The 17,368-nt window shown below is 57.6% G+C and overlaps 2 protein-coding genes across 4 annotated transcripts; both read right to left on the minus strand.

The window, feature by feature from the left end:
• Positions 1-102: 102 nt before the first annotated feature.
• ADM5 (adrenomedullin 5 (putative)) lies at positions 103-2,035 on the minus strand. Its single transcript, XM_004440427.3, has 2 exons — positions 730-2,035; positions 103-567 (listed from the first exon to the last, which is right to left on the minus strand). Exons 1-2 carry the CDS (start codon positions 798-800, stop codon positions 312-314), a joined length of 327 nt encoding a protein of 108 aa, XP_004440484.1. The 5' UTR covers positions 801-2,035; the 3' UTR covers positions 103-311.
• Positions 2,036-2,153: 118 nt separating this feature from the next.
• On the minus strand, positions 2,154-12,509 carry PRMT1 (protein arginine methyltransferase 1). Of its 3 annotated transcripts, XM_004440289.3 has the most exons (11): positions 12,403-12,453; positions 10,221-10,274; positions 9,584-9,685; positions 8,663-8,818; positions 8,450-8,513; positions 6,266-6,408; positions 5,355-5,442; positions 5,152-5,267; positions 4,179-4,329; positions 3,698-3,819; positions 2,154-2,447 (listed from the first exon to the last, which is right to left on the minus strand). In XM_004440289.3, exons 1-11 carry the CDS (start codon positions 12,436-12,438, stop codon positions 2,364-2,366), a joined length of 1,116 nt encoding a protein of 371 aa, XP_004440346.1. In that variant the 5' UTR covers positions 12,439-12,453; the 3' UTR covers positions 2,154-2,363. The 3 variants fall into 3 exon arrangements, with proteins under 3 accessions (XP_004440346.1, XP_004440347.1, XP_014650735.1); XM_004440290.3 differs by lacking the exon at positions 10,221-10,274 and having other exon boundaries at positions 12,403-12,509; XM_014795249.2 differs by lacking the exons at positions 10,221-10,274; positions 12,403-12,453 and adding an exon at positions 9,902-10,016.
• Between the last annotated feature and the right edge of the window lie 4,859 nt (positions 12,510-17,368).

Below are 17,368 nucleotides of genomic sequence, written 5' to 3' on the forward strand. Positions count from 1 at the left end.
TCAGAGGGGCTCCCGTGAGGGAAAAGGTGCATGGAGAAAGGGGAAGAATATATTAGGGACCGGGCTCAGATTGGGAGGCTGGAATGGGCACAGACAAGCACAGACTGAAACACGCAACTCTCGTTTTATTTGGCTCTGGAGGTTAATATTCTTTATCCATGCTGGGTCCGTGTGCCGCTGGGTCCAGCCCAGTCACAGCCTCGGGGGGGTAAGAGACGGTCTCTGAGCCCAGGAGGTAGAGTTAAGGGAAAAGAAACTTGTATACAGATGGGTAAACTGAGGCCAGGAGAGGCGCAGAGACGTGCCCACCATCACGCAGCGAGCTGGGCACTGCGTGGGCTTCGTTGCCGCGGGCTGGGGTCCTGGAGACGCCCCGGGACTGTGGCCCCGCGCCGCCGGCGGCGCCCGTAGCTGCGGGGGTCCTGGGGCTGGCGGCCAGCCTTCCCCGAGGGCTCCTTGGTGGAGGCGGAGTGGAGCCAGTATATGATCTCCGGCAGGCGGTGGGCCTGGCACGTGCCCAGGGAGCAGAGGCGCCCGCGGTGCTGGGGGACCTGGTGCCCGGGCCGCCTGGGGAGGGAGCGTGGGAGAAGAGCGGGTTCAAACAATCCGCTCGAGAAACCGGGCTCGGTGGAGGCGGGGCGCGCTGACACCCTCCCATCCACCGAAGAGGGCGCACGCCCCTCGCCGTCTCCTTTCCGCCCCGTCCCCGCTGCCACCGGCCTTTCTCACCTGCCCGCGGAGTCCGGGTCCCCCAGGACGGAGGCGGCGAGGAGCCACAGCAGGATCACGTGAGCGGTCATCGTGGGGAGGGCGGGGCTCGGGGAGACCGGTGGGTGAAGCAGCCCCTCCGGGATGCGGCCCCGCCCCCTCCCCGCGACCGGATAATCCCCTCTGAGCGCCCACTCTAGCGCGGGTACTCGGCGCCAGTCCCCACTTCCGAGGCGGGGTAAACTGAGGCCAAGAGTCTACAAGGCCACACCACACCCGGGCAGGATTAGAACCCGCGCCCACGGAGCCCTCATGGGTGTGCCGTCCTGCGGCCGTGCTGTCTATGCCCCTGGCAGGCCTGGGGAGACGCGACCCTTTAAGGCGGAAGGGGGAGGGGCGGGGCCGCTACCACCTGCAAGTGGTGACCCAGCATGGGCTTCCAGGAAAGGGGTGGGGGCGGGGAAGTGCTAGGCTCCAGTGTAGACGCGCGACCTCTACTTCACCCTCACCCGAGGTGACCGGGAGTCTCAGGGGCCAGGCGACTTCCAGAGGGGGCTGGGCAATGTGGGACATGTGCAGACAGAGCCACCTGGGGATGAGGACAAAGGGAGTCTGGGCCCTAGCATAGCTGGGGTGGACGTCATCCCAGAAGAAGAAGGGGTGTAGACAGGGGTGAGGGGCCAGCAGGCCCAGTGCTCCAGCTGGACTGGAGCCGGTGTCACCAAGGCCATGGAAAGACATGGATGTTGTCATGGGTGATCCAGGTTGTGGGGGCGCTTCCTGGGGGCCTAGGGGGCTCTGTGGACAAGGCCAAGGGAAAGGAAGGGCAAGTGTAGACAGCCCCTGGGGAGCTGGGGAGGTGAGCGGGCGGTGAACTTCCCCCATTGACCCCGACCCCCAAGTTCCAAGCCACACCCCCCCACGAGGCATTCTACCCCTGCAACACACACGCCCCATGCCTCAGTTTCCCCAGCTGCAGAGGGCAGGGCAGTAGTCACTGCCAGTCAGCCAGCGCCTGGCCTTGGAGGGTCCTGGACAGGAAAAAACAGCCAGGAAGAGGAACAATGTGTGTGCTGGGGGATGGCAGCCTTCTGGGAAACGTTAAGGGCCCAGCTATGCTGGGACCAACCCTCCCCCAGCCCAGCAGGGCAGCCGGGAGCCCTGCCCAGTGGGGCCAAGAGGGGACAGGGGACATGAGAGGGGAAGGGGACACAGAGTCTGAGAGAGATGGGGGAAGAGACCCTGGGAGAGAGCTCAGGGGCGAGCTGGGAGGAGACCCTGAGAGAAGAGGGCTGCAGGGAGCAGAGACCCCCCGAGTCGGGGAAAGGGAGCAGGACCTGGGGACACCAGTGGGGACAGAGACCAGCAGCTACCAGCAGCTCAAGCCGCCATCTCAGCGCCTGCGGACAGAACCCCAACCCATGTGCCCCCAGGAGGCCGAGCCGTCCCAGCTGAGGATTTATTGGCGTAAATGCAACCATATAAAAACATAAGTTATGAAAAACACAGTCACGATGTGCCCCCCACCGCCCGGCCCAGGCCCCTAAAACCCCCTTCTGCGGGAGGGAGGGAGAGGAAGGGGTGCCCCGAAACCACCTAAGAAGGCCGCAGCCCCCGGGCCCGTGCAGGGCCAGGCGGGAGATGCCGGCGCCGCCTCAGCGCATCCGGTAGTCCGTGGAGCAGGAGAGCTCGCACAGCTGGCCCTTGAAGTCCAGGTCGATGGTGAAGTCCAGGTCGCGCTGTGGGCGGAGGGCGGACGTGGGGGGGAACCGTGAGGAGGCGCCAGAGGGGGTGCACGCCTGAGGAGCCTCGTGCCCCCCAGCTGTCCACACACCCTCCCCAGGACCCCGTGGGGTCCTGCTTTTAGCTCATTCCAGGCTGGAGAACCCACACTGCCGGTCCCACCCAGTATCTGCCCTCAATCTGCCTCTAAGTGACAGCTCCGCGTGACATCCTCCAACTGTCCCTGAAAAGCAGAGCTCAGCTGGTATGTCTCTTGCATCGTGAGATTTTCCCCATCAAAACCATCTGCATCAACAAAACAGTTATTTCTTCTTCTTCTAGAAGAAAACCCTTCTCAAGGACACTTTCTCCTCTCGACAAACTTGCCAGCAAAACTTGAGGGCCCCACTCCACCGGCCCTGCTCCCTCTCCTCCCGAGCTCCTGGAGGCCAGTCCTCATCCGGGCCCCCGGCACCCTGCACTCTGGAAAGGCTGGGACACAGTCACCAAGGACCTCAATGACCTGTGCACCGCGCTTCGCCCTGGGCCCCGGGCTCCTCCTCCCTCTCCCGGTGTCTGTCCCTCTGCAGTTCTCCAGCCTCTGTGCTACGGATGCTGGGGCTGGACCACTCTTTGTTGGGGGGACTCCTCGCTGCTCTCTGCACCGTAGGATGCTCGGCAGCACCCCCGGCCTCTACCCACCAGAGGCCAGTAGTACCCTGTCTTCAGTTGTGCCACCCCAAAAAGTCTGCAGAGACAGACATCCTCTGGGGAGAGGAACTAAGTTGCCCCTGGTTGAGAATCGCTGCTTAAAATGGCTCTGATCTCCCTGACTTAGAAAGCAGGCGTGACCTCGGGGACTCCCCACCACCCACACCACCCTGAGCATCCTCCAGCCTCCCACGAGGCCCCAGCCTGGACCACTCCCAACTCCGGGCTCCAGACCCTGCGTCCGCCCAGCCACTCTGGCAGCGGGAGTCCTGACTGTGCCTCAGACCTGCTGCCCCCATGTCTCAGCTGACAGCAGCTCCGGCCCGCCAGGGGCTCAGGAGGAAGACACAGCCCTCCTTTCCGCCCCTCGCTCCCCACACCTGGGCGGAGGGAAACCCTATCAGCTCTAGAACGTGTCTAGAACGGGAGCGTCGGGAGGGCTGGGGCCCCAGGGCCCAGCTTCCAGTAGGTGCTCAATAAAACCCTGTTCCCTAGACAGACCCCGAGGGTCCAGAACAGGCAGAGGTGCCCCCCGCCCCATCCCCCAGAGCCTCACGTTGTTCTTGGCGTTGGGCCGCATGCCGATGGTGCCAAAGATCTCCTCGCCCGTCTTCACCGTCAGGTAGTCCTCCATGTAGAACACTGTTTGCTTCCAGTGTGTGTACGGGGACTCGGGGCCTGCAGGCGGGCGCGGGTCAGCCAGCCCACTGGCCTGCGGCCCTGCCCTGCCCCCAGGCCGTGGCTTTGGCCTTCCCTCTGCCTGGCACGCCCCCAGGGACCGTTTACTGGACACTGAGTGGTCAACAATCCCCGAAACCCTTCACCCTCATCAAGCGGCGGAGAGAGGGATCATTGTCTACATTTTGTGGGTGGGGAAACCGAGGCACGGCACACTCAGGGCACACTCAGGTCAGCCGGCAGAGCCAGCTTCAGAACAAAGGTTCTCAGCGTCCCCGTGGCTCCCTCTGGCCGTTCCTGTCACACGCCCCCTGTCCTTGAACCCCGCCCGCCCCACGGCCCCAGGCCCGGGACCTCACTGGTGGAGAAGCCGGTCCTCTTGTGGCAGCGCGTGAACTCGATGTTGAAGTAGGCCACCAGGGCGTGCACGTAGTCATTACGCTTCACTTGCAGGCAGAAGGGGGAGGTGAAGGTCAGGTCTTCCACCTTGACGGTGTAGATGTCCACCTCCTGCGGGACAGGCCCCGTGAGCCCCGGGCCCCGACACCCGGCCCAGCATTCAACCCCAACACCTGGGGGCCGTGCTGGCTTCCCGGCCCCCCTCTCCCACATCTGAACCCCACAGCTGACAATCCTACCGCCCAGAACTACTACTTCTACTGCGAGAATCGCCCGTCTCCCCCTCTCCACGCCTACACCCTGCCCCAGCCCCCACACCTCTCCACGCCTACACCCTGCCCCAGCCCCCACACCTCTCCACGCCTACACCCTGCCCCAGGTGCCCATCCCCTCTCCACGCCTACACCCTGCCCCAGCCCCCACACCTCTCCAGGCCTACACCCTGCCCCAGGCGCCCATCCCCTCTCCACGCCTACACCCTGCCCCAGCCCCCACACCTCTCCACGCCTAGACCCTGCGCCAGGTGCCCCTCCCCTCTCCACGCCTACACCCTGCCCCAGGTGCCCATCCCCTCTCCATGCCTACACCCTGCCCCAGCCCCCACACCTCTCCACGCCTACACCCTGCCCCAGCCCCCACACCTCTCCACGCCTACACCCTGCCCCAGGTGCCCATCCCCTCTCCATGCCTACACCCTGCCCCAGGCGCCCATCCCCTCTCCATGCCTACACCCTGACCCAGTCCCCACAGCCCTCACTCGACGTATCCGCCAATGTGACAACTGCACAACACGTCCACGGCTTCTCTGAGCCTCTAGCCGACAGCTTGGGTCCCAAGACATCAGGCGAACGCTCTGGGCCCTGACGGGTGGCACGCGGGCCCGGTGCCGGCCTGCTTTGGTTCCCACCCCGGGGACGCCCACCAGGCCCTCACCTTGATGAGGCAGGCATTGGTGACCAGCTGCTTGGGGTCCACCACGTCCACCAGGGGCTCCTTGATGGCCACGTCTTTGATGCAAGACATGTCGAAGCCGTACACGTTCTCCCACCCTGGAGGGCAGGCAGGGAGGGGTGAGCCCATGAGGGGCGCCCAGGCCAAGCCCACCCCCACCACGAGCCCCTCGGGCCTGAGCTCACAGTGGATCTTGTAGTCTTTGTACTGCCGGTCTTCGATGGCTGTCACGTACAGCGTGGCACGGTCTGGGAAGATGAGGCCGTCAGGCGCCTGCCGAGGGGAAGGCGAGGGTGTCAAGGGTGGCAGGCCTTTGCAACACTGGCCCCCCCGCCCCGCTTTATCCACCCCCTCTCCCCCCGCCCCAGTGTGAGCCACCAACACTCCCCACCCAGATTCCTGCAGCGGCATCTGCCCTCAGGCCCTCATCTATTCCCATATGGCTGCCGGACGGCACCCAGGAGCCCCTAAGTCAGACCCTCTCCTGCAGAGGTCCTGCGGGATCCTCAGAACCCGCCCTGGCTCCGAGAGGTAAAGCAAAGTCTCACGAGGATCCACGAGATCTGCACAGATCCCTCTACCCCTCACCTCCTACTGCTCTTCCAGACACTCAGTCCACTCCAGCTTCCCTGCTGCTCTCCACACACAGCAAGTGCACTCCTGCCCCAGGACCTTTGCACTGGCCAAAATCCTCTGCCCAATGTGCTCTTCCCCTCAGATCCCTCACAGCTACTTCCCATCCTGTGTTCAGATTTCGGTCACCTCCCCTGGGAGGCCTGCTCTGATCTGAGCACTGGGACCATGGCCCCCCAGTCCCTCTGTATCCCCCTGCCCTGCTATGGCTTTCTTCCCGGCACTACCTCCCTCCTGATATGGCACCAGCTCCTTGTGGCTGTCTAGCTTCTGGTGCCTGTTACACCCGTGCTGGCTGTGGGCCTTCCAACATCTGTGCGGTCAATCCCCTCTATTAAGTCCCCCGTGTGGGAAATACCTAGCCTGGCCCGTGTTTTCCACCTGACTCTGACTGAGAGGCGCTCAACAAACAGCCCGAGGCCCCCAGCCCGCGTGAGCTGCTCCCGCCCCGCCGGGGCCTCACCAGCCACTTGTCTCGGGCGTAGAGCACGGTGTTGAGCATGGACTCGTAGAACAGGCAGTAGCCCATCCACTCGCTGATGATGATGTCCACCTTCTCCACCGGCAGCTCCACCTCCTCCACCTTTCCCTTGATGATGGTCACCACTGTGGGGCAGACGCGCACATGCCACCAGCCCCGAGGAGACCCCTCCGCTGCCCTCCCTCCCCGGGGCGGCCAGGGCCTGCAGACCCCACTGGGCGGCCCTTGTCGTCTCAGTTTAGGGCTGGGGGCTGCACTTGGGCCCCTTCAAAGAACTCGGCGGGGGGCCGGCCCCGTGGCTTAGCGGTTGAGTGCACGCGCTCCGCTACTGGCGGCCCGGGTTCGGATCCTGGGCGCGCACCGACGCACCGCTTCTCCGGCCATGCTGAGGCCACGTCCCACATACAGCAACTAGAAGGATGTGCAACTGTGACATACAACTATCTACTGGGGCTTTGGGGGGAAAAAAAAGGAGGAGGATTGGCAATAGATGTTAGCTCAGAGCCGGTCTTCCTCAGCAAAAAAAAGAGGAGGATTAGCACAGATGTTAGCTCAGGGCTGATCTTCCTCACAAAAAAAAAAAAAGAACTCAGCGAGCTGAGGCCACACCCTATGAACTCAGTTTTAAAACTCTGGATATTTCTGAGACAGAGGCAGATGTTTTATGTGGACTAGGTATTAGGCAATGTTAAGATTTTTGTCACTAACTGGGTTCCATATAGTAAGTACCGCAGTCATTTCTTTTAAATGGCCTTATCTATTAGAGACACACAAGCAGGATTTACAGGGGAAATGATACCACTGTTGGAATTGGCTTCAGATGGATATTTAAAGCCAAGTGATGGGTACCTGGGGGTTCATGACACTAGTCTGACTTTTTCAAAAAAAAATCACTCACTTTCTAAAATGCTAGGCGCCCTCACCTCCGGAAAACCCACTATCTCCTCACGTTCCCTGCCCCTTGGCCTTGCTGGTGGGAACTCAAAGGCAGTTTGGCAACATCTATCCAACTTACATTTTCTTTTTTTTTTTTCTCGGTGAGGAAGACTGTCCCTGAGCTAACATCTGTGCCCATCTTCCTCTATTTTGTATGTGGGACGCTGCCACAGCATGGCCGACGAGTGGCAGAGGTCTGTGCCTGGGATCCAAAGCCATGAACCCCGGGCCGCCGAAGCGGGGTGCACGAACTTAACAACTACACCACTAGGCCAGCCCCAACTTACATTTTTGACTCAAGCAATCCTACTCTTATAAATTGGCCTCACAGATATGCTAGTTTGTATATGAAATGACATTGTGTAAAGGCGATGAAAATCTCAGAAGCAGCCAATGTGCCATCACCAGGAGCCTGGATGAGAAAGCTGGGGCACGGGCCAGCCCCGTGGCATAGCGGTTAAGTGTGCACGCTCCTCTGCTGACAGCCTGGGTTTGGATCCCGGGCACACACCAACACAGCATTTGTCCAGCCACGCTGTGGCGGCACCCCATATAAAGTGGAGGAAGATGGGCACGGATGTTAGCCCAGGGCCAGTCTTCCTCAGCACAAAGAGGAGGATTGGCAACAGATGTTAGCTCAGGGCTGATCTTCCTCACAACAAAAAAAAAAGAAAGCTGAGGCATCTGCATAGGATGGTGGTCATCAGAAAGAACAAGAGCCTCTCAACATCCGAAATGTGTTAAACCACACAATAAACAGATGAAAAAACAAAGGGCAAAAGACTTGTATGAAATGCCATTTGTATAAAAAATATGCACTTGAATGTAAAAACATTTAAGAGTATGTTTGCTTGTAGGTGCAGACTTCTCTGGAAGGGAGTGTTGGCTGGACTCAGAGGAGGGCGGCTGAGAGACCTCTCTCTGTGGGTCCTCAGGTGTCAACCACGTGACTCTGTTACTCACTGAAAAAAATAAAGACTGTTCTTGCCCTATCGTTTTAAGACTGAAGTGCTAAGCTTGCGACTTCGACACTCAAATTCTAAGACCGCAGAACACGCTCATAGGTCATGGGTTCTGAGAAGGCTGGATTCCCCGGCTGTCGGCAGCCCAGAGTCCCCGGGGCAAGAATGGCTGAATCTGTGCCCAGTGGCCCGACCCCCTTGCCCAGGGCCCCGGGGAAGCTGGGCTCACCCACTCCACCCCCCAAATCCGTTCTCTTCCTGGGCTCACCATGGTCTAACTTGTTGGCTTTGACGATCTTCACGGCATAATCAGAGATACTGGAACACTCGATCTGGGGGCCCAGGAAGAAGGGAGGGTGAGAGCCCCCCCAGTCCCCCCTTCAGCCCCCATCCCTCTCCACCCAGTGCCAGAGCCCTGAGGGGGCGCCCTCTCCGACCCCCAAGCCCAGCGCCAGGCCAGACCGGCTGCCAGGACACTCACCCCGATGACCTTGCGGGCCCCGGCCTTGGCAGCGAACATGCAGAGGATCCCCGTCCCCGAGCCCACATCCAGCACGACCTTGTCTTTGAAGAGGTGCCGGTTGTGAAACATGGAGTTGCGGTAGGTGAGGGTGCGCACCTCATCCTTCAGCATCTCCTGGGGGGGGGGCGGGAGCACAAGGATACCATGAGGGGGTTCGTTTTCCAGCTGGAACAGGGGGTGCCCTGGCCTCCAACTCACTGCGTTTGGAGAGCTAGAGCTCAGCCCTCCCACTTGCTTAGTCCCCTCGGAACAAGTCATTTCCCTTCCAGGTGCCTCAGTTTCCCTATTTTTAAAATCAGACTGGACGGACTAAACTCCCATCTCAACCCGATTCCACCACTGCCTCCTAATCCCCAGCAATCCTTGGCTTTCAAAAGTCCTCAGTAACTTAATGCCACTGAACTGTATACTTGAAAATGGTCAATTTTATGTGTATTTCACCACAATTCCAAAAAGGCCATAGTGAAAAAAAAAAAAATCCTCAGAATCCCATCCCAGCTACTTTCTGGGACCTCAGCCTCCACAGGGTGCAAAAAGGCACGTCTGCGCACCGGGCGTGAGCAGCTGGGGGACAGTCCCACCACCGGTCACGAGAGGGCGGCAGAGACCGGCACGCCCCCGACCTCCGGCTGGAGTCGCAGGCACGCATGCGCGCTCCCACTCCAGCCTCCCAAGAGCGGCCCCGTGGAGCTGCCAGGTTCACCTCGGTCTCCAAGGCAACGGCTGAGCGAAAGGACCCCCGGAGCGTGTGCCACGCATGCGCAAAGGGGCGGCCCGCTGCCAGGGGAGGCACTGCACATGCGTGGGAAATTCAGGTCCAGCCCTGCCAAACATTAACCCCACGAAAAATCAGCATCCTGAGGAACTGTCCACACTCACCTCGTGGATGCCGAAGTGAGCGTACGAGTCAAAGTAGTAATCTTTGGAAGTCATGTCCTCAGCATTGGGCTTCTCGCTGCTTTCTGCCTGGCCACAGGAGACCTGGGAGGGGTGGATGGGAGCGTGGGTCAAAACTGGGGGCTCCCCACGGCTTCTTAAACCTCCAGGTCCCTACTTATGAAGAGCATAGACACCCCCCAAATCGTACCTACAGCCCCCGCCTGCCATCTTGCCTCCCCCAGAACCCCAAAACCTAACAACCCCATTCTCTCTTTCCAGGACCCCCCCAAAGCACCATCCAGGGGAGCACCCCGATACCTCAGCCACGCCTACCATCTCTCCAGTCTCTCTGCCCCCATCTCTAGCTCAGCCCACAGCTGGAGAGGGGAGGGGAAGCAGAACTGGGGCCGACACAGGGAAGGGCAAAGGGGGGCTGGGAATGGAGTTAAGGAAGTAGCCACAGTATTGGGGGAGGCCAGCTGGGGGCCACAGAGCTGGAGGGAGTTTGGAGTAAGTGCTTCGGAGGTACGGAGTAAACAGTTTGAAGCAAGAGAGATCATGGTTAGACTGCTAGGAAGGGCCTGATGTGTGGCAAGACATGTTTATGTGGGGAAGGGTCTCACAAAAGGATATTTACTTCTTCAAGAGGCGGCTGGAGAATCATCCCATTAGCCAAGGTGGCTACAAAATTCTAGGAGAGAGTAACAGGGAGAAAGGATTAGCTACTGGGGGTGGCTAGGGGAAGGCCAGGCCAGAGGACCCAGGCCCTTAGGGGCAGGGGGGTGTTGCCTGCAATTTTCCTTTTCCTTGGTGGGGAGTGGTGACAGAGGGAGCAAGTAAAGAGGCAGGGCTGTTTTTAAAAAGAGAGAAGTGGGGGGAGAAGAGAGGAATCCTGTCTCAGCTGTGGCTGGAGAGATGGTGGCCTGCCCCCACGCTGCCCCTCTCTGGCCAGGCACCTGACCATACACACATCCCCCATCCTGGCCAGAGGAATGGCACCCGCCGGGCACACAGGCACTGCCAGCTGTCACTCCCCCTCATCATCTAATCCCCCCAGATTAGGTGACATTTCCTGACACACACCCCCATCCTGGGGTGCCAGGAGTAGCTGGGGGAGGGGGGCTGGCAGGGTGCACCCACTGGGCATCTGCCACCTCTGCAAACCAGTCTCTTATGAGAGGATTCCAGAAAGGAGGTGTGGCACCCCCACCAGAGGTGGCACCCCAGCCTCTACCTCCTGCCTTGGGCTCAGGAAGGCCAGAACAAAACCAGCTGGAACCAATCACCTCTCTTGTTACCCTCTACTCAGAAAGGTAGAGTCCCAGGGAGGATGGCCAGACTCTGGCCCCTCAAGCCCCTCTCCCCTCATTCACACACCCATCCAAGGCCCTGAAGCCCCCCAGGTGTGGGGCCAAGTCCGGGGACAACCTCTGGGGAAGATATTTCTTCCACGACCAGATACAGGCCCCGGTCCAGGAGAGAGCCATGGGGGATGGTCACACTGGAGTGACCCCTGGGAGCTCCCCCCCAATGGTATGCATCTTGGTGACTGAGGCCCCATCACATTACATCTCTTCCAGATGTGACCACCCTCCAAGCGTGAAGTCACAGACACGACCCACTGGGCTCCAAGCCCCACTCCCATCCTCCAAGCCAGTAAGGAGGCCTGGGGAGGGGATTTCCCACTGGGGCCCATTTCTCAACACCACTAATACCACCACCAGACGAGCCCCAAGAGGGCTTGAAACCCAGCACCGCAACCAGCCCCACATGGCAGCACAAGAACCAAACCTCACGGGAAACCACTTCATGCATCAAAGCTCAGGACCCCTAAATAGGACATCAGGAAGGGAGAGGTCATCTCCCACTCTCACAAATGCGTCGGAGAAAGGGGTCCTGTAAGGGGTTAAGCTCGCAGCCTGTATTCCATCACATCCCCTTCCCAGCAGACAAACTCTCCCTCCCCTTGCCCCGGAGGGCTCCAACCAGGAGGTGGGCTTTGGGACACGCCCCATGAAAAAGATGTCCCTCCCACACACCCAGAAATGGCCACAAGGGGGTGCACGAAGCCTTATCGAGAAGGATCTCCTTCAGCTAGGTGCCCCCCCAGAGGGAGGTCACAGGGGCATGCCCCATCCCCCCAGCTCCCAGAGCGCAGGGCGGGGGAGAATCCAGCAACAGGAAACGGGACGGCCCGAAGGGGGCCAATTCTTAGTCTTCCTCCAACCCCAACCCCAAAGTGCACGAAACCTGGACCGATGCCTAAGCAGACGCTCCGCTCCCGTAAAGGGGGTTGCAGAGGCTCAAGATACATCGCCCCTCCTAAGAGGCTCTTTACTTCGCAGAGGACCCCAGGTAAGTGCCACCAGAGGTGTATGTCACGATCCCCGGGGAGGTGGGCTGGGGGCGTCCGAGGGAGGGTCGGAGCCTCCTCCCCGCCCCCCCGGGGCGCCCCTCCTCCGGTCGGGGGCGGGGCCTTTGTCCCACACGTGGAGCCCGCCAGGCCACCGGGCACGGCACACCCCCTCCCCACCCACCGCACCGCGGCCACGTGGGGGCCAGGCCGGAAGCGCCCCCGGCCCTCCTCCACGTGGGAGGGGGCACGAGACCCACGGTTCGGCCGCCTGCCGCGGGCCCCCGAAAGCTAGGGAACCCGAACTTCAAAAGGTACCCCCGGATCCGGAATATGCGACGCCCTCTCCGTACGGCTGGGGGCCTTCTGCCCCAATCCGTCTATTCGGAGCTCCTTCTCCATGACGGAGGCATAAAACACCGACCCCCAAACCGCCCCCGCCCCCGACGGCGCTCCAGGCGCTCACCTCCATGATGCAGTTCGCGGCCTCCGCTGCCGCCATCTTCACCCGCACCTACTCCTCCTCCGGCCGCCGAAACCCCCCCCTTTCTCCGCACTCCCCCGGGACCGTCTTATACCGGAGGGTCCACGGCCCGCCCAGCGCGACCTCGCCTGGAGATCTCATTGGCAGTGAAGGCGGCCCGTCTGGGAATACCATTTGACAATTGGACGAAGAAGACGCCCGTCAAAGTTCAGGGGCCCGCCCAGTCTGGCGTGTAGAGCCCCGCCCCCTTAAGTCGACCGGGATGGGAAAGACTGCCCGTCTATCGTAAGAAGCGCGACTGATGATTGGGCAAAGTCAACCAGGAATTCCCGCCCGTTCCCCCACCAGCACCGCCTCACAACTTCCCGGCGGGCCCCGCGCTAAGTGGACATCTTGAAATAGAGCTGTCCGTCACCAAAACGATCCGCCTTTTAATAGCTGCTATTGGCTTAGCCCAAATGTGACGTCACGAGGACTTTGGCCTGCCCTCGCCAAGCTGTCGGCCTCGAGGGGAACACGGGATTGGCCCATCAGGAGGAGGTAGGTACCGTTTTAGGCTTCAGCGATTGGTTAGAAGGACTGTCACTCATCGCCCATTCGGTGGATTCGCCCAGCCCTAGGGGAGTCCAGGAGGAACAAGGGAGCGTGTGCCTATTTACCCGAGGGGAAATGTGAAGCAGTGCGAGGTCCAGAGAGGGAGGGCTTGTACGGGCTTGCGAGACAAGTCAGGAATAAGCCTCAGGCATTGAGGCATTTAAGCTTTAGCCCTCTATTTAACTGCCCCAAGTTTTTAAAACCCAGGGAGCCCACTCAAGCCGCTTGGACTTTGCCAAGCCCCTCCCATTGCCGGGAACACCCGCCTCCCTTCGTCTGGCCAGCTCCTATACGTCAGTCAGGGCCCAGCTCAGAGGCCGCCTTCCCCAGGAAGCTTTTCTCCTCCTGCAGAAAGTTACTAGTTGGATGAAGATGAATGCGACTTGCAGAATCTATCCATCACGCCAGATAGTTCCTTTATGACCCTTTCCAGTCAAGACCTCCCCCTTTCTGTTTTCTGTCACTATAGTGTAGCTTTCCCTTTTCTAAAATTTCATATGAATGGAATTATACTCTATGTGCTCTTTGGTGTCTGTCTTTCACTCAGCATAATGCTTTTGAGTTTCATCCATGTTGTTGCATATAACAGTTGTCCCGTCCTTTCTACTGCTGAGGAGTATTCCATCGTGTGGCTGTATCACAATTTGCTAATCTATTTTCCCGTTGATGGACATCTGGGTAGTTTCCTGATTGGGGTTATTACAAATAAAGTGGCTATGAACGTTCACCTACAAGTCTTTCTGTGGACACAAACTTTCATTTCTCTCGGCTAAACCTAGAAGCAGATGGCTAGGTCGTATGCTAGGGTTAGGTGTATGTTTAACTTTATAAGAAACTCCCAAGTTTTCCAGTGTGTTCCACCATTTTCTTGAACTTTAACCATTCTTGTGGGTATGAAGCGATATCTTGTGGTTCTCTTTTGCATTGTCCTGACCACTAGTGTTGAGCACTTTTTCGTGTGATTGTTGGCCATTTTTCTGTATCTTCTTTTTTTTTTTTTTTTTTTGCTTGAGGAAGATTGGCCCTGAGCTAACATCTGTGCCAATCTTCCTTTATTTTGTATGTGGGATACCACCATAGCATGGCTTGATGAGTGGTGTGTGGGTCTGCACCTGGGATCCGAACCCTCGAACCCCGGGCTGCAAAGCAGAGCGTGCGAACTTAACCACCATGCCACCGGGCCAGCCCGTGTGTGTATCTTCTTTTATCGAGTGGTTGTTCAAGTCTTTTGCCCATTTTTACAAACGGTTTTGTTTTCTTTTTTCTTTTTTTTTTGTATGTGTGTGAGGAAGATCAGCCCTGAGCTAATATTCGATGCCAATCCTCTTTTTGTTTTTTTTTTTTGCCGAGGAAGATTGGCCTTGAGCTAACATCTGTGCCCATCTTGTTCTACTTTATATGGGACGCCACCACAGCATGGTGTGACAAGCAGTGTCTCGGTGTGCACCCAGGATCCAAACCCGCAAACCTGGGCTGCTGAAGTGGAGTGCGCGCACTTAACTGCTTGAGCCACCGGGCCAGCCCCTACAGTGTTGTTTTCTTATTCAGAAATTGTAAACGTTCTTTATAGATTCTGGAGACAAGTGTCTGTCAGATATATCTACTTTGAATATTTTCTCCCAATCTGTGATTTGCCTTTTCATTTTCTTAACGTTGTCTTTGGAAGAGCAGAGATTCTAAATTTTGATGAAGTCCTATTAATCAATTATCACAGCCCACATCTTGACCCCTACTGTACTGCCTTTTTTTTTTGGTGAGGAAGACTAGGCCTGAGCTAATATCTGATGCCAATCCTCCTCTTTTTGCTGAGGAAGACTGGCCCTGGGCTAACATCCGTGCCCATCTTCCTCCACTTTATATGGGACGCCGCCACAGCATGGCTTGACAAGCAGTGCATCGGTGCGCGCCCAGGATCTGAACTTGCAAACCCTGGGCCGCTGCAGCAGAGCGTGTGCACTTAACCATTACGCCACCGCGCCGGCTCCCCCTTTTTTTTTTTGCTATTTTTCCAAATGTTTCAGCATTTTTTGTGAGTGTGAGGAAGATCCGCCCTGAGCTAACATCTGCCAATACTCCTCTTTTGTTGCTGAGGAAGACTGGCCCTGGGCTAACACCCGTGCCCATCCTCCTCCACTGTATATAGGACGTGGCTGCAGCAGGGCCTGACAACTGGTGGGTCGGTGCGCGCCCGGGATCCCAACTGGCGAACCCCGGGCCGCCGCAGCGGAGCGCGCGCACTCAACAACTTGTGCCACCAGGCTGGCCCCGTTTCAGCATTTTTTAACCTTTTTTTCTGATTTCCAAGTATTTTGACCGATCAATTACTTTTGCTATGTGCTGCTACGAAGAGCAAAAAATTAATACAAACTATCTCTTCAACACTACAGAATAACCAAATGTCATTGAAAAGGAGATGGCATTGGGCAGGGGGATACCTGGGTATAGAGTTCAGGGGAGAGAACTGAGCAAGAGTCAGAAGTGGGGGCATCATCAGCATTAAATTCTGCATTTTCCAACGTGGCAGCCACTTGCCCCATGGGGCAATGAGCAACGGACTGTGGCAAGTCTGAACCGAGATGTGTTGCGAGTGTAAGACACACACCAGATTCTGAGGACTTTATATTAAAAAAAAAAAAGAATCTCAGGGCCGCCCCGTGGCGTAGCGGTTAAGTGCGCGCTCCGCTGCTGGCGGCCCGGGTTTGGATCCCAGGCATACACCGACACACTGCTTGTCAGGCCATGCTGTGGCGGCGTCCCATATAAAGTGGAGGAAGATGGGCACGGATGTTAGCCCAGGGCCAGTCTTCCTCAGCAAAAAGAGGAGGATTGGGAACAGATGTTAGCTCAGGGCTGATCTTCCTCACAAAAAAAAAAAAAAAAAGAATCTGTAATATCTCATAAATATTTTTTAGATTGATTACATGCTGAAATGATTCTATTTCAGATAAATGGGGTATAACAATTATTGTTAAAATGAATTTACCTGTTATTTTACTTTGCTATAATGGGTTACTAGTGCATTCTAAATAACATATGGCTCATATTATATATTTCTATCGTCTGGTGCTATACCAGGTCACGGACCACAGAAAGGACCAGGTCACTGGGGAGTTGGTGTGATTAGAAGTGTGGTGAGAGGGCCGGCCCCGGGGCTTAGCGGTTAAGTGCGTGCGCTCCGCTACTGGTGGGCCGGGTTCGGATCCCGGGCGCGCACCGACACACTGCTTCTCCGGCCATGCTGAGGCCGCGTCCCACATACAGCAACTAGAAGGATGCGCAACTATGACATACAACTATCTACTGGGGCTTTGTGGGAAAAAAAGGAGGAGGACTGGCAATAGATGTTAGCTCAGAGCCCGTCTTCCTCAGCAAAAAGAGGAGGATTAGCATGGATGTTAGCTCAGGGCTGATCTTCCTCACAAAAAAAAAAAAAAAAAAAAAGTGTGGTGAGAAGAAGGCACCCAGACATCTAGCAGGTGTTTTTGACTCGGGTCAAATTGAAAATTCAGGCGTCTATGAGCTGCGATGGTAGAAACCTAGATCTCCCACTGAACTGGAACTCGCTCCTTCCTTCAGTTAAAAATTTGGGCAACATATTAGAGTAGGATTCGCTCCGATGGCCTGAACCCCAATAAAAATCACAGATGCTTGCATGTCACACGACAGTTGTTGCAGATACTCATGTGGGCAGAATTCTCAGATGGCCCCCATGAGCTCTGCCCCCTAGTGTTATATACCAAGAAGTAGGTGGGGTTATATGACAAAGGGGGTGGCTGTCATTCCCTTGATTAGGCTGCCTTCCATGGCAAGAGGAAAGGGAATCCGCAGATGTAATGAAGGCCCCAAATCAGTTAACTTTAAACTGATCAAAAGGGAGATCATCCTGGGTGGGCCTGACTTAATCAGATGGGAGCCTTTTAAAAGGGGGCTTAGGTCTCCTCTGAGGCCACACGGACTTTCCTGCTGGTCCACCAAGGAAATGAATTCTGCCAACAACCACACGCACTGAGAGGAGGACCCCGCACCTCAGATGAGACCGAAGCTGAGAGCTTGATTGTAGTGTGGTAACACCCTGAGCACAGCACCCGGCTAAGCTGCAGCCACATCCCTGACCCACAGGAACCGCGAGTAATAAATGTGTATTATCAGGGCCGACCCAGTGGCATAGCAGTTAAGTTCCCATGCTCCACTTCGGTAGCCTGGGGGTCGCAGGTTCGGATCCTGGGCGCAGACCTACGCACCGCTCATCAAGCCATGCTGTGGCAGCGTCCCATATAAAGTGGAGGAAGATGGGCACGGATGTTAGCCCAGGGCCAGTCTTCCTCAGCAAAAAGAGGAGGATTGGCAACAGATG

This window comes from Ceratotherium simum, chromosome 33 (genome assembly GCF_057802395.1).
Source record: "Ceratotherium simum simum isolate JZ-2026a chromosome 33, ASM5780239v1, whole genome shotgun sequence".
Taxonomy (NCBI): domain Eukaryota; kingdom Metazoa; phylum Chordata; class Mammalia; order Perissodactyla; family Rhinocerotidae; genus Ceratotherium; species Ceratotherium simum.

Coding starts and splice junctions, on each gene's coding strand:
- ADM5 (XM_004440427.3), bottom strand. CDS start 800: ATGACCGCTCACGTGATCCTGCTGTGGCTCCTCGCCGCCTCCGTCCTG. Junction 568..729: donor GACCCGGACTCCGCGGGCAG/GTGAGAAAGGCC, acceptor CTCCCTCCCCAG/GCGGCCCGGGCACCAGGTCC.
- PRMT1 (XM_004440289.3), bottom strand. CDS start 12,438: ATGGCGGCAGCGGAGGCCGCGAACTGCATCATGGAG. Junction 4,330..5,151: donor CCAATGCCTGCCTCATCAAG/GTGAGGGCCTGG, acceptor CCTGTCCCGCAG/GAGGTGGACATCTACACCGT. Junction 3,820..4,178: donor GAGGACCGGCTTCTCCACCA/GTGAGGTCCCGG, acceptor GCCCGCCTGCAG/GCCCCGAGTCCCCGTACACA.